Source organism: Phalaenopsis equestris, unplaced genomic scaffold, assembly GCF_001263595.1.
Source record: "Phalaenopsis equestris unplaced genomic scaffold, ASM126359v1 Scaffold001037, whole genome shotgun sequence".
In the NCBI taxonomy this organism is placed as follows: domain Eukaryota; kingdom Viridiplantae; phylum Streptophyta; class Magnoliopsida; order Asparagales; family Orchidaceae; genus Phalaenopsis; species Phalaenopsis equestris.
This window is the reverse complement of record NW_018165476.1, coordinates 120,914-135,037: the sequence shown is the minus strand read 5'-3', so window position 1 is coordinate 135,037 and position 14,124 is coordinate 120,914. Positions and strand designations below refer to the sequence as shown.

Below are 14,124 nucleotides of genomic sequence, written 5' to 3'. Positions count from 1 at the left end.
TTAGCTTGTCCTCTCATGTCATCAGACCCTCAGATTATAAGTTTGAGCAGATACCGGTTGAGATAGCACGTGATGCACGATATATGCCATTTTTTAAGGTATTCTCTTGGATTCATTATAGTTAACGTTGCAAGGGTAAGCAATGATATTTTCAAACCTAACATTTACTCATCAGGACTGCATTGGCGCAATTGATGGAACACATGTTGACGCACGTAACCAAAATAGTGATAAGGTGACATTTATCGGCCGTTGTGGTAGCCCTACCCAAAATGTCATGGCCGTCTGCGACTTTAACATGTGTTTTACTTTTGTTATGGCTGGCTGGGAGGGCAGCGCACATGCCAGGCGAGGTTTTAAAACTGCGACACGGGATCCTAATAACAACTTTCCACATCCACCTACAGGTATGCTCGGGATCTAACTCATACAAATTGTTCAATTTATTATGCAATTATTAATTAGGATCCCTAAAATAACTTGAATTTCCGTACTAATTGTTCTATTTATTAGGGAAGTATTACTTGGTCGATGCTGGTTACCCATTGCAACGAGGGTATTTAAAGCCATTCCCTGATACGAGATATCACATACCAGACTTTGCACGTGCAAGTAACGTCACACGAGGAAGAAAGGAAATGTTTAATAAACGACATTCATCGCTTCGTGGTGTAATTGAGAGGACTTTTGGTGTCTGGAAAAAGAAATGGGTGATACTCCGTGATATGCCTCCATACAATTTTTCGAAGCAGGTACATATTGTCTGTGCTACAATGGCACTTCATAATTACATAAGAAGACATCATTCCCGTAGTGATATTGACTTTCATTTGGCGGAAGAGGATGAAGAAAATATGCATTCGGAAGCATTTGAACATCGGCTAGGTCAGTCTTTCACAGAAGAAGAGACCGAGGCTTCCATTGCCTTCACCGTTGATGGGGAAGGTGCAAGCGAGATGGTAGAGCTGAGGGAACGAATTACTGATGAGATAGTATGCCTATGAATGAAGAATTTGAGAATTTATTAGTTAAAAATTATTAAGAATACTATTGATGAAGAGTTTATTCTTTTTTTTTTCAAAGTAAAAGCCTGATATGGAAATTACACTTTTAAATAGATCTTTTTTGGTGGTTTTGTGCTTATTTTTGACTTACCTTGTCTGCTTATTTTTGACTTACCTTGTTTGTAAATAAACACATTTAAATCGATTTTTATTGGTGGTTGAAGTTTGTCTTGGTTTCATCGAAAGGAACAAAGGTGACTTTATACTATGTAAAAATTGAACTTTGTAAAAATCACATGTTTGTAAATAAACACAATTATTTTTCTTTGATTTTTGGTGATTTTGTGTATTGTGACTGTCTAAGATGTTGTAAAAAATGCTCATTTGTAAAAATTTCCAAATTGCTCAGTTGATGTTGATGTTGAATAGTTTATGTAATCCTTAAAAGAGCATCTTGATGCTGTATACAGATACGAAAGTAGCATAGAACTACTCCTTCGATGTCTTTTAAAGTGCACTTGGAAGCGTGCTTTACTCTGCGATGCAATGTAGCAGATTTTGCAGGTTCACAAGGTCACTTTCTGAGAAGAGTACAGCAGGACAACAACTGGGTTTGACTGTTGTAGGCATTGTACTGGGAATGCTAGCTTCTTTGTGCTGCATTATACTAATCAAGATCCTTCAAGCTGCTTTATCTTCACTTGGAAGCGTGCTTTACTCTGCGATGCAATGTAGCAGATTTTGCAGGTTCACAAGGTCACTTTCTGAGAAGAGTACAGCAGGACAACAACTGGGTTTTACTGTTGTAGGCATTGTACTGGGAATGCTAGCTTCTTTGTGCTGCATTATACTAATCAAGATCCTTCAAGCTGCTTTATCTTCACTTGCTAATTTGTGGTATTCAGAGAAGGACCTGAGAGAAGCTGCTTTACGAAAGTGAAGTTGAACAATAAAACGGCCGACACTCCCTTGTAGCCTTGAACGCGAATTAACTTATATGAGTAATTGATAAGATGTTCAGTAGCCTTGCTATAAATGAACCAATTGTTTTGGGGACTATTAGAGGCATCGACAATAAGTGCGGTGGGAGGTGGATAGTCTTGATCATGTCTGTGCAGACATTTGTAGGCGAAATGACCAGATTTATTGCATATATTACAGATAATAATAGGATTCTAATACGCCCCAGAACAAAAATCAGCAAGCAAACAACAAAGAATGACAATAGATAGGTGGAATAAATGCAAACAAGGGTTGCTCGTACGAAAACAAAGGAAAACAAACAAGGTACAAGGATAATCTATTTTTGGAGAGGTAGATCGTCTCTTCCACAACCCTAGATGTCGCTAGTAACACCACAAGAAGAAAGAAAACAACAACCAACCAAAACATGCTTAAAGAAAACAAACTCTAGGTTACTCCCCTAAATAAAATCCACGCTGCATTTCAAAAACTTCTCTCCAGCTTTCCCTCCAAATTCTCTTAATTTCTCCTCATTGAGAATGTGATTATACCTCTTGTGGACCCCACCTGCGCTCGGCTTCCTTCTGCTAGGTAAATTGCCGCTTGGCTGCTTGGCGTGAAAGGGATTGACCAGCTTGCTGTTGTAGGGGGTTGGTTTGGTGTCTTTCGATCGGTCCAGGATGGATTGGTCCTATTACCCGCATAATAATACTCCCCTTCTAAAGAGGTATTTTGTCCTCAAGGTAGAAGGATGAAATTGTTTGTGAATCACCTCGTAAGACTCTCATGTTGCTTCATAGTCTGACAATCCTTTTCACTTAACCAATACCTTATTTGCTCCCCCTACTCCTTGATGCACTCCTTCAATCTCTAACGGCTCAAAAATCACCTCCAAGTCCTTCATCAACGTCGGTGGTAGTGTAGACGAGGGTGTATGATCTCCAATCGCACGCTCAATTGTGAAACATGGAAGGTTGCTTGTAGTGTGGAAGATAATGGTAACCTCAAACGATAGGTCGCTACCCCAATGCGTGTCATCACCTCATAAGGTCCAAAGTATCACGGTGAAAGTTCCTCGCTTCTCATCCTGACCAATCTCTTATGTTAGTAGGGTCTCAGTTTCAAATTTATAATTTCCCCTGATTTAAATTGCACCTCTCATATGTTCATATGCTTTCCTCTTCATGATTTGTTGAGCTCTATATAAATGCCCCTTGAGCTCTGCTAGTATCTTGTCCCTCTCCTCAAAGTACTGATCAACGCTAGATACTGGTGTGCGCTATGCTTATAATATTTAACCCACAAAATCCACTTGGCCCTTAGCTTCGGTGTATCAAATACAAAAGAATGCGGATATTTCTTCACACTCATGTTGACCACCTTTATTTGCCCATCTGTTTGGGGATAATATGTTGTGCTTCTTTCAAGGACGGTCCCTTGCAATCTGAATAGCTCATTCAAAAAGTGGCTGAGGAACATCTTGTCCCTAACCGATACAATCGATTCAGGCACCCCGTGCTAACGGATCACTTTCCGGATAAACACCGCCGCGACTGAGACCACATTGCATGGATCTCGTAAGGGAATGAAATGTGAATGCTTACTTAGGCGATCCATAACCATCATGATTACCATGAACCTTTCTGACCGTGGCAACTGCTCGGTAAAATCCATTGTTACTTCCTCCCAAACCTTCCCTGGTAATGCTAATAATTGTAATAACCCTCATAGTGTCTTGGTCAAGTACTAGTGCCACTGACACCGCTGACACATTACATTTTACCACCATATTCCCCATGACTTTGCGCCACCCAATAAAGCTCAGCCGTCAAGAGACTGTAGATCTTCAGCACCCCTAAATGTCCATCGATCGGACTACCATGAAACTCTTGTAATGATCTGGGAAACTACTTTGATGACTTGGGTAGCACGAATTGCCCACTTAATGCATAGCCTGGATGACTCTTCGAATCCTGTAGTAACTCGGCTCTTATCTTCCTCAGCTCCTAATCCCTTTCGCTCACCGGTTTGAAGGCTTCCCAATATAAGACCAAGGATAACAATAAGACCATCAATTAGGGTTCCTCCACCTTTCTAGACAGTGTGTCCGCTGCTTTGTCCTCCAACCCTGACTGGTACTGAATCTTGAAATCATACCCTAGTAGCTTGAGTAGTCATCTCTAATGCTCCTCAGTCACCATCCGCTACCACAGAAGATACTTTAAACTCCTCTGATCTGTCTTGACCAAAAAATGCCCCAACAGGTATGGCCGCCACTTCTGAATGACCAAGAAAATAGTCATCAATTATCATTCATATACTTATTTTATCCTCGCTCTGGGTGTAAGAAGTTGGTTGAAGCAGCCAATCAACCGTTGATCCTACATGAACACTGCTCCCAATCGGCACCCCGACGCATCCATCTCCACCACAAATGGCTTACTAAAATCAGGAAGTGTTAAAGTCGGTACGCTAGACGCAACCCTCTTCAGATGATCAAATGCTTATGTTACTGATTCCCCCAATTTGAAATTGTTTTTGTTCAATTGCACCGTCAGTGGCTATGCTATTATGCTATATCCTCTCACAAACTTCCGGTAATAATTGGTGAGACCCAATAATCCTCTCAACTCCTTCAAACTCCTTGGTAAAGGGCAATCAACCAAAACCTCAATCTTGGATTGGTTCACTGCTATCCCCATTTAGTCACCACATATCCTAGGTACTCTACTAGCATCTATGCAAAAGAATATTTCTTCAAGTTAGCATGCAATGGGTGTTCTCTCAATGTCTCCAAGATTGCCCTTATGTGCTTCACATGCATTGTCTTTGTATGACTGCAGTTCAAAATGTCATCAAAGAAGACCATGACAATTTTCCGAAGGTAAAGTTGAAAAAGCTTTCATGAGGGACTGAAATGCCGTCGCGGCATTGGTGAGGCCAAACGACAACACTAAGAACTCATAATGTCATTCATGTGTTTTGAGCGTTGTCTTGTGCATATTCGCTAGATTCATCTTAATCTGATGATATTCTGACTTTAGATCAATTTTTGAAAAAATGACTGCCCCAGCTGCGCCAAACAGACCCTAAATCTCATCCAATAACTCATCAATCATAAGAATAAGAAACTCGTCCAACACCGTCTCCTTGTTCGAACACGGTAATCCACCCAGAATCTCCAAATACCATCTTTTTTCTTCACCAACAGGACGAGACTGAAAAAAAGGCTCGGATTAGTCCTAATAGTCCTGGCCTCAAGCATCTCTCATATCAGCTTTTCTATCTCATGCTTCTGAATTTGGGGGTACTTGTATGACCTAATGCTGATAGAGACCCTTGTAGTCACCAGCTTCTTTATCTCATCCCCATTATGACGCCGAAGCTCCTGTAGTCACCAGCTTCAACCATAACTTCTCCACGACCTGATTTGAGATAAAGTTATGTGTAGTCTCGCATCTACCAGCATGACAATCGATTGTTCCCTGATCCACCCCCTCACATTCATTGCGTGATTTAGAATAAATCCCGCCGCTGAATTGAGGAACACCTCCGACATATCCAAACGTAAATGCTCCTCCTCCATCGTGTCCTCCTTTGATTTCTCTCTACGTATCCTCCTCTTGAACCAAAAAAATCTGAAGGCACGCTCCTCGCAAAGATAGCCTAAAGCACATTTCTCATCACAACAATAACATAATTCTTTACTCTTTGATCCCACACTTCTACATTAGTGAGACACTTAAAATTACCCCTGCGACGGGTCCTTATATTCTTCTCCCTCGGCATTTTTTTTCTTAAATGAAACCGTCTATGTCCTCGGTGTCGTGTTGTTAAGATGCTTTTATAGAATTCTCCGGTGTTGCCCGCCTTTGTTGGCCTTTTTCACATGTTTCTTATCCTCCATCATCTGGGTGCGCTCCATCATTTCCCTCAATCCTCGTGGTCTCAAGCGGTGGATGGTTGCTCGTACGTCAGGTTTTAGGCCTTTCATGAAGTTACCTTCTAGTCATGCTATGGAGATCCCCCTCAACCTCCTTAACAAGAGCTCGAACTTCTCCTGGTATTCCAGAACTGTCCCATCCTGAGTCAGAGCATAGAATAGATCGTGTAGGCCTCCTTCCTGAATGGCTCAAAAATACTCCAACAATCAATCCTTAAACTTCTCCCATGTGTGCATCAAATAGCTTACCTCCATCCAATGAAACCAGGCTAGAGCCTTTCCCTCCAAGCATAGTTTCGCTGCCATAAGCTTCTCTTCCACAGTTAACCCATTGATTGCAAAGTATTGCTCCACCGGATACACCCACCCATGTGCATTGCATCTCCGCCCCAACCTCCACTTCCTCCGGTATTTCCCCCATATGTCTAGAGTAGAACTCCCTCATCTGATCATAGGCATACCCAATTCCATCCTTACTTCATCGTACTCTTTCGTGCCCCTTTCACCATCCCTACTCCAATTTTCAGCCCATCCTCCTCCATCGAAAGTCTTCACTCCCTTTCATCTAGAAGTCCTAGGGGGACGCTCATGTTGGTAGATGATGTCTCCCTCATTATCTTCTCGTTCTATCTCATTCCCTTTTAACCTGGCCAAGTATTCCCTGATTAATCCTTGGTTAGAATTTGCAACCGAAGAGGTCGACATTGCCTTACATTGCATCTCCATGAGTTTTTTTATCATCTCTGCATTTCTCCTATACTCTCAAATTCATACTCCATTCAACTTTCAAATGAAGAAAACCTGTCATCCTCGGTCGAACCTCTCATCTATTCCCGATCTGATTTACCCTACCTCCACTTCTAGCACATCCACTTTCTTTGTTGCCATCCCACTAAGATCTATGCTTTGATACCAAAATAATACACCCAGGTACCATAATTAACGAGCAAACAACAACGACACGACAATAGATAGGTGAAAAAAATGAAAACAATGGTTGCTCTTACAAAAATCAAAGGAAAACAAGCAAGATACAAGATGATTTACTTTTCGAGAGATAGATCGTATCTCCCATAACCTTAGACGTCGCTAGGAACACGACAAGAAGAAAGAAAACAACAGCCAACCAAAACATGCATAAAGAAAACAGACCATAGGTTAGTCTCCTAAATAGAATTCTCTCAGTATTTCAAAAATTTACCTTTGTAGTTTTCCCTCCAAACTCTCTTAACTTATCCCCCTTGTGGGCCCCACCTGCGCTCGGCTTCCTTCTACTACGGCAAGGTGCCGCTTGGCTGCTTCGCGTGAAAAGGATCGGCCTGATTGCTATTGTGGCGGGTCGGTTTGGTGGCTTTCGATCAGTCCAAGATGAACCGATCCTGTTACCGACATAACAAATTCTTACGGTTGGGATTGCTGGATTGAGAAGCAGGTTTGATTGATCCTTTATTGAATCAGACAACCTGGAGTTCAGAGGTCTTTTGGAATTTAGAATTGCGAAAGAGCTGGTTGCGGGTGGATCCGAGATTCTTGTATTTGTTGCGTATGTGGTCCAGCAGTAAGAGAGTAATGAGCCTCCCTCGTAGCTTCTTGAGCTAGATACAACTCTTTCATACAGAGAAGGGTGTAAATTTCATCAAGCCCAATTGGTTGTAAATTTGTCGTATGGAGGTTTGAAAGAGTGAGATGGAGGAAAACCCATTAACCGTGTAGAAAATTATATCCTCCGCATCAAGAACTCTTGCATTAGCTAAGATGTCAATCTTATAACTAATAGACATATATTGAGTCATGGCCTTTTCTCCTTTCACAATGTTGTGTAGCTTATTCTTTAATTGAAGGATAAGCGACCGGTTGGATGATCGAAGCCGGCGTTCAACAGTAGTCCAAATGACAATAGTCGTTTCAAGATTTAAGATGTATGCAAGAATAGAGGGAGAGATTACAGAGTAGAGAGAAACATAAATGTTTTGATCGAAAAGGATTCATTTACCAAAATTTGGATTGAGGACAACATTACTGGTGGAATCTGAGACGAATTGATTCGATTGTGGGCAAGAAGCATCAAGAAATACATAGTAGCCATTTGCTTGGAACACTTGTGCTTTTCATGTAGGGTGATTCGGCATTCAGAGGAGCATAAATGATATTCTTCAGGTTTGCCAATAAGAACTTCAATTGAGAGGGAATCGATTGATCCCCTGAAAGAGAGAGGTGGTGGACTGTGAGAGCATTAGCAGGATTGAGAGTAGATCCATAACTCATGATAATAGTTTGAAAAACTCATAAAGAATATGACTCGAAGAACAAGATGAAGAAATCGTAGTAGTTTGGGAGAGAAACGGAGAACTCACGGTGAGAAAGAAGTGTCATAGGGCAGAGAGGGCTCTGCCTAACACTTCCATCATAGGTTATTCAATATGGAATTTAGCATAAAACTAGATTTAAATATGATTTAAGATTTGAGTAGCATATAATTTATAGTATTTGTTTCTTGTTGATAATTTTCCCTGTTAATCATTTGGTGTTGAGCTTGTGTTGTTTCATAAAGAGTCTGCGTGAAACTGAATCCCTCATCTTTAATTACTTTAAAATCCTAAACAATTAACTAATTTTATTAAAAAATTATTACGTTTTACATAGAATGTTTTTATATTACTTTTTAACATTTTAATAAGTTACAATATTAATATATTAGTTCTTGTTTCACACTTTATAGTTTATACAATATTTATTAATTTATGAATTTTTTTTTAAAAATGAGGTTTAGGCCTCAAAATGTCCTTAGGCTTAATCACATATGTGCTGCCCAAATCTACGGGAAGAAAGCCCTTCACTTGTAGGTCGTGGAGTGTCAAAACCAACACTTCGTAAATTCCCTGACTTTTCTCCACCTTCCCTGTCCTCATCATGACGTCGAAGCTCTCTGTAGTCACCAGCTCGAACCCTAGCTTCTCTACGACCTGATTTGAGATAAAATTATGTTTAGCACCATTATCTACCAACAATAAAATCGACTGTTCCTAGATCCACCCCTTCACTTTCAAGGTGTAATTTGGCATAAATCCCACCACCGAATTGAGAGACACCTTCGCCACATCCAAATGCAATTACTCCTCCATTGTGTCCTCCTCTGATTTCTCACTCTATGTATCCTCCTCTTGAACCAAAAGAATCTAAAGGGTGCGCTACTTGCAACGATAGCCTGAGACGTATTTCTCATCACAACGGTAACATAATTTTTTTGATCTTTTATCATGCACTTCTGCATCTGTGAGGTGCTTGAAATTGCCCCTGGGATAGGTCCCTGTATTCTTTTCCCTCGGCGTTTCTTTCTAAAATGACACCGTTTGAGTCCTCTTTTTCATGGTTGTCAGGAACTTTTGCAAAATCCTCTGGCATTGCTGCATTTGCTGGTCCTTTTCAACTGTTTCTTATCTTCCATCATCTGAGTGAGCTCCATCATTTCCTTCAGTCTTCGCAGTCTCAAGGGGCGGATGGTTGCTCGAATGTCGGGCTTCAGGTCTTTCAAGAAGTTAGCTTCTAGTCCTGGTGCGGAAATCACCCTCAATTTTCTTAACAAGAGCTCGAACTTCTCCTAGTATTCCAGAACCGTCCCCTCCTAAGTTAGAGCATAGAATTGCTCATGTAGATCTCCTTCTTGAATGACTAAAAGAACGCTCCAACGAGCAATCTTTAAACTCCTCTCATGAGTGCATCGGATACCTTGCATCCATACATTAAAACCACACTAGAGCCTTTCCTTCCAAACATAGTCCCGCTGCCCTAAGCTTCTCTTTATCCATCAACTTATTGATTGCAAAGTATCACTCCACTCGATACACCCACGCATGTGCATCATCCCCTTCGAAGATTCATATTTTCAGCTTTCTGACCCTTGCATCTCCAGCCCAACCCCCTCTTCCTCCACTATTTCCCCAAATGTGTCTAGAGTGGAACTTTCTTCTCAAGTCATAGGCATACCCAATTCCCAATTCCCAATTCCCAATTCCCTCCTTAACCCATCGTACTCTTTCATGCCCCTTACACTATCCCCCCTCCAATTTTCGACCAATCCCCCTTATCGAAAGTCTTTACTCCCCCTCCTCTCGGAGTCTTAGGGGGACGCTCACGTTGGTAGATGATTTCTCCCTCGTTGGATCATCTCCCTCGTTGTCTTTTCGTTAGATCTCCTTGCCTTTTGACCTGGCCAAGGATTTTCTGATCGATCCTTGGTTAGGATTTGCAGCTGGAGCGGTCGATCGACATGGCCTTGGATTGCATCTCCATTAGCTTTTTCATCATCTCTCGCATTTCTACTATACTCTCAAATCCATCCTCCATTTAACTTTCAAAGGAAGAAAATCTGTCCTCCATGGTGGCGAACCTCTCCATTCCCGATTTGATTTGCCCTAACTCTCCTTCTAGCATATCCACTTTCTTTGTTGTCATCCCACCAAGATCTATGCTATGGTACCAATTTGATATGTCCCGGAACCAAAATCAATGAACAAACAACAACAAAACAACAATAGATAGGTGGAAAAAAACACAAACAACGGTTGCTCTTAAAAAAACCAAAGGAGAACAAGCAAGATGCAATTATGATCTACTTTTCAAAAGGTAGATCGTATCTACCACAACCCTAGGTGTCGTTAAGAACACCACAAGAAGAAAGAAAACATCAGCCAACCAAGACATGCATAAAGAAAACAAACCCTAGGTTACTCCCCCAAATAGAATCCTCTCACAGCATTTTAAAAACTTTTCTCTATAGCTTTCTCTCTAAACTCCCTTAATTTCTCCTTATTGAGTAAGTGATTATGCCCCTTGCAGACCCCACCTATGCTCGACTTCCTTCTACTGCAGCAAAGTGCCACTCGGCTGCTTCGCGTGAAAGGGATCGACCCGCTTGTTGTTGTGGTGGGCTGGTTTGGTGGCTTTCAACCAGTCCGGATGGACCGATCATGTTACTGGCGTAACAGATTCTTATGGTTTGGATTGTTGGATTGATAAGCAGGTTTGATCGATCCTTTATTGGATTCGAACAACTTGGAGTTCAAAGGCCTTTTGGAACTTAGAGTTGCTGAAAAGCAGGTTGCGGGTGGATCCGAGATTCTTGTATTTGTTGCGTATGTGGTGCAGAAGTAAGAGAGTTATGAGCCTCCTTTGTAGCTTCTCGAGGTGTGAGGATCATTAAGCCCAATTGGTTGTAGATTTGTTTGTATGGATGTTTTGAAAGAGTGAGATGGAGGGAAACCCATTAAGCGTTTAGAGAATTATATCCTCCACATCAAGAACTCTTGCATTAGCTAAGATGTAGACCTTATACCTAAATGAAAAATACTAAGTCATGTCTTTTTCTCCTTTCACAATGTTGTGCATCCTATTCTTTAATTGAAGGATAAGCGACCGGTTGGATGATCGAAGCCGGCGTTCAACAACAGTCCAAATGACAAGAGTCGTTTCAAGATTTAAGTTGTATGCAAGAATAATTAGAGAGATTACAAAATTAAGTGCCACATACATGTTTTGATCGAAAAGGATTCATTTACCAAAATCTGGATTGAAGACAACATTACCTGTGGAAACTAAGACGAATTGATTCGATTGTAGGCAAGAAAGATCAAGAAATACATTGTAGCCATTTGCCCAAAAGAGCTTCAACACAAGAGCTTTCCACATTGGGTGGTTGTCAGCAGTCAAAGGAGCATAAACAATATTCTTTAGGTTTGTCAATAAGAACTTCAATTGAGAGGGAATCGATTGATCCCCTGGAAGAGAGATGATGGGCTGTGTGGGCATTAGCAGTATTGAGAGTAGATCCAGAACTCATTGAAGAGATGACTCGAAAGACAAGAAGAAGAAATCATAGGAGTTTGGGAGAGAAACGGAGAACTCATGGTGAAAAAGAAGTGTTGTGGGGCAGAGAGGGCTCTGATACCATGATGGAATAATAAAGAAGAATTTATTCATCAAGCTTATTACATGTACAAGAGAATACAAGTCTATTTACATGGGATATATAAGATAACAAGAAATAAGTAAGAGAATAATTAAGCCTAATTGTTAAGCCTAACACTTCCATCATAAGTTATTCAACATGGAATTCAGCATAAAACCAGATTTAAATGTGATTTAAGAAGATTTGAGTAGCATATAATTTATAGTATTTGTTTCTTGTTGATAAATTTCCCTGTTAATCTTTTAGTGTTGAACTTGTGTTAGTTCATAAAGAGTCCAAGTGAAACTCAATCCCTCATCTTTATTTTTTTTAAAAACCTAAATAATTAGCTAATTTTACGAAAATTATACTTTTTACATAGAATGTTTTTATATTACTTTTTAACATGTTAATAAATTACAATATTAATATATTATTTATTGTTTCACACTTTATAGTTTATACCATATTTATTAATTCATGAATTTTTTTAAAAATGAGGTTTACGCCTCAGAACGTCCTTAGGCTTACGCCTCGCCTCACAAACAAAAAATCAACTTAGTAACCAATTGTACAATTTAAACCATAGTATTATAAATATCCTAAACCCTCCTTCCCCAAAGTTTGCTAAATCCCATTTTTAGCCTAAAACAAGAAGAAAAAAAGTTTTAAGAAGTTCATATGATTTAAGTGGCTCAAAATTAAAAAAAAAGTAAAGAAGGACATGCCAAAAATAAGTCTTATTGATGAATTGTAGAAGTGTATAAAATGAACTTACAAAACATAAATTCTACCGGAAACACAATGGACAACTTTCCAATTGCATAGATTATCATCTCTAGCCTCCCAGTTCTGCAAAGTACCATTGAGATTAATCTCCGCTCTTGATCGAAACGCCCACAACACTAATCCTTCATTTTCATCCCAAAAACAATAGATAAAGTTGCACCGAATAAAAAAATATAAAAAAAAAGAGAAAAAACACAGTAACAAGAACAGAATAAGCATTTTTCAAACTACGAATCCACAATACCTCCGAAGTCGAGGGAGAAGCATCCACGACAATAAAGCTGAAGAAAAAAGAAGGCGCAAACCGCCTTGAGCTTCCATCCGACCCTCATCTCTCTCCGAAACGCTAACCCCTCAATCCCCGGAGCTCCAGATTTTTCCTAATCATAAACCCTCACTTCGATTTCCGTTAAATCTCCACCAGAAGGAAGAAATATCCGAAATCTCTAATGAAAGACTCCCCTATCCACCAATCGCGATTACAATCCACGTAATAGATTTGTACAGAAACGCAATATGAGTATCAGAAAACTAGGTTTTCAGTCGAGTTCTTGCGCGTTAGTCAAAGCATCGGGGGAAAGACAACAGACTTGGTTGGTAAGCGATTCCACGATAAAGTGAGGGGTTCTTATCGGTAACTTTCCGTAACATTGACTGGTAGAAAAGATCGAAGACGGTGGGGATAAAAATGGGTTTTAACCAGTCGTAGCTGTCAGTGATGACTTCCAGAAGGGAATGGGACTTCCAGGTGCCGTATCTTGTACGCAATGTCACTATATACTACTTTTTCTGACGTCGGCCTCTCTACCGAAGGGAGGGAAGAAGGAATGGGAGTGAGGCGGTCGCCGGCGGGCAGGAAACGCCGGCGGTGAGAAATAACTCTCCGCGTAATTTCGTTGTGGAGACGCATCTGTTGCGGAGCTCGCCTAAGGAGTCGGGCTCGGACGCCGTCACAAGTAAGGATTTACTTAGGGTCTGTGTTGGGGCGATGTGTTTGGAAACTCTATTCGCATGGTGTTCCTCCGGCCCCCGATCCGGACCGTAAATCACATGATTTACGGTCCTGATGTATTTCGGTGGGCCCCACCTAAAATTTTTTATTTTTTTTAAAAAAAACGGAAATAATCCTGACCGTAGATCACCGTGATCTACGGTCAGGATCGAACACCGCATGCAGAGATGCATGCGGTGTCCGCACGCAATAATCTCTCGTGTTGGGGTGATGTGTTTGGAAACTCTATTCGCATGGTGTTCCTCCGATATGCGTGGCTAGTATTTGTTAAGTGCCTTTCCACGCACCCTAAGCCCTGGTCCTGCGTTCGCGACTAGCATTTAGGAAAATATTTCTTCTGCGCTCATCTCAGCTTTACATCGCCCTCTCTCTCACTGTCTCCCTCCGAGATCTTCACCCTCACGTAGATCGAGTCGCATAAGTTCTGGTGAGATCTGTTTACTTCGGTGAGGATATGCGAGTTTTTTCG

General features: G+C 40.8%; 1 protein-coding gene across 1 annotated transcript in view; it reads right to left on the bottom strand.

The window, feature by feature from the left end:
- LOC110032839 (protein MALE DISCOVERER 2-like) overlaps positions 1 to 13,662 on the bottom strand; it is a 29,499-nt gene extending 15,837 nt beyond the window's left edge. The window contains exons 1-2 of the mRNA XM_020736605.1: positions 12,888 to 13,662; positions 12,633 to 12,765 (exon numbers count right to left, since the gene is read on the bottom strand). Of these exons, the coding sequence (XP_020592264.1) occupies positions 12,633 to 12,765; positions 12,888 to 12,975 (221 nt within the window). The 5' untranslated portion in view covers positions 12,976 to 13,662. The remainder of the gene's footprint in view (positions 1 to 12,632; positions 12,766 to 12,887) is intronic.
- Between the last annotated feature and the right edge of the window lie 462 nt (positions 13,663 to 14,124).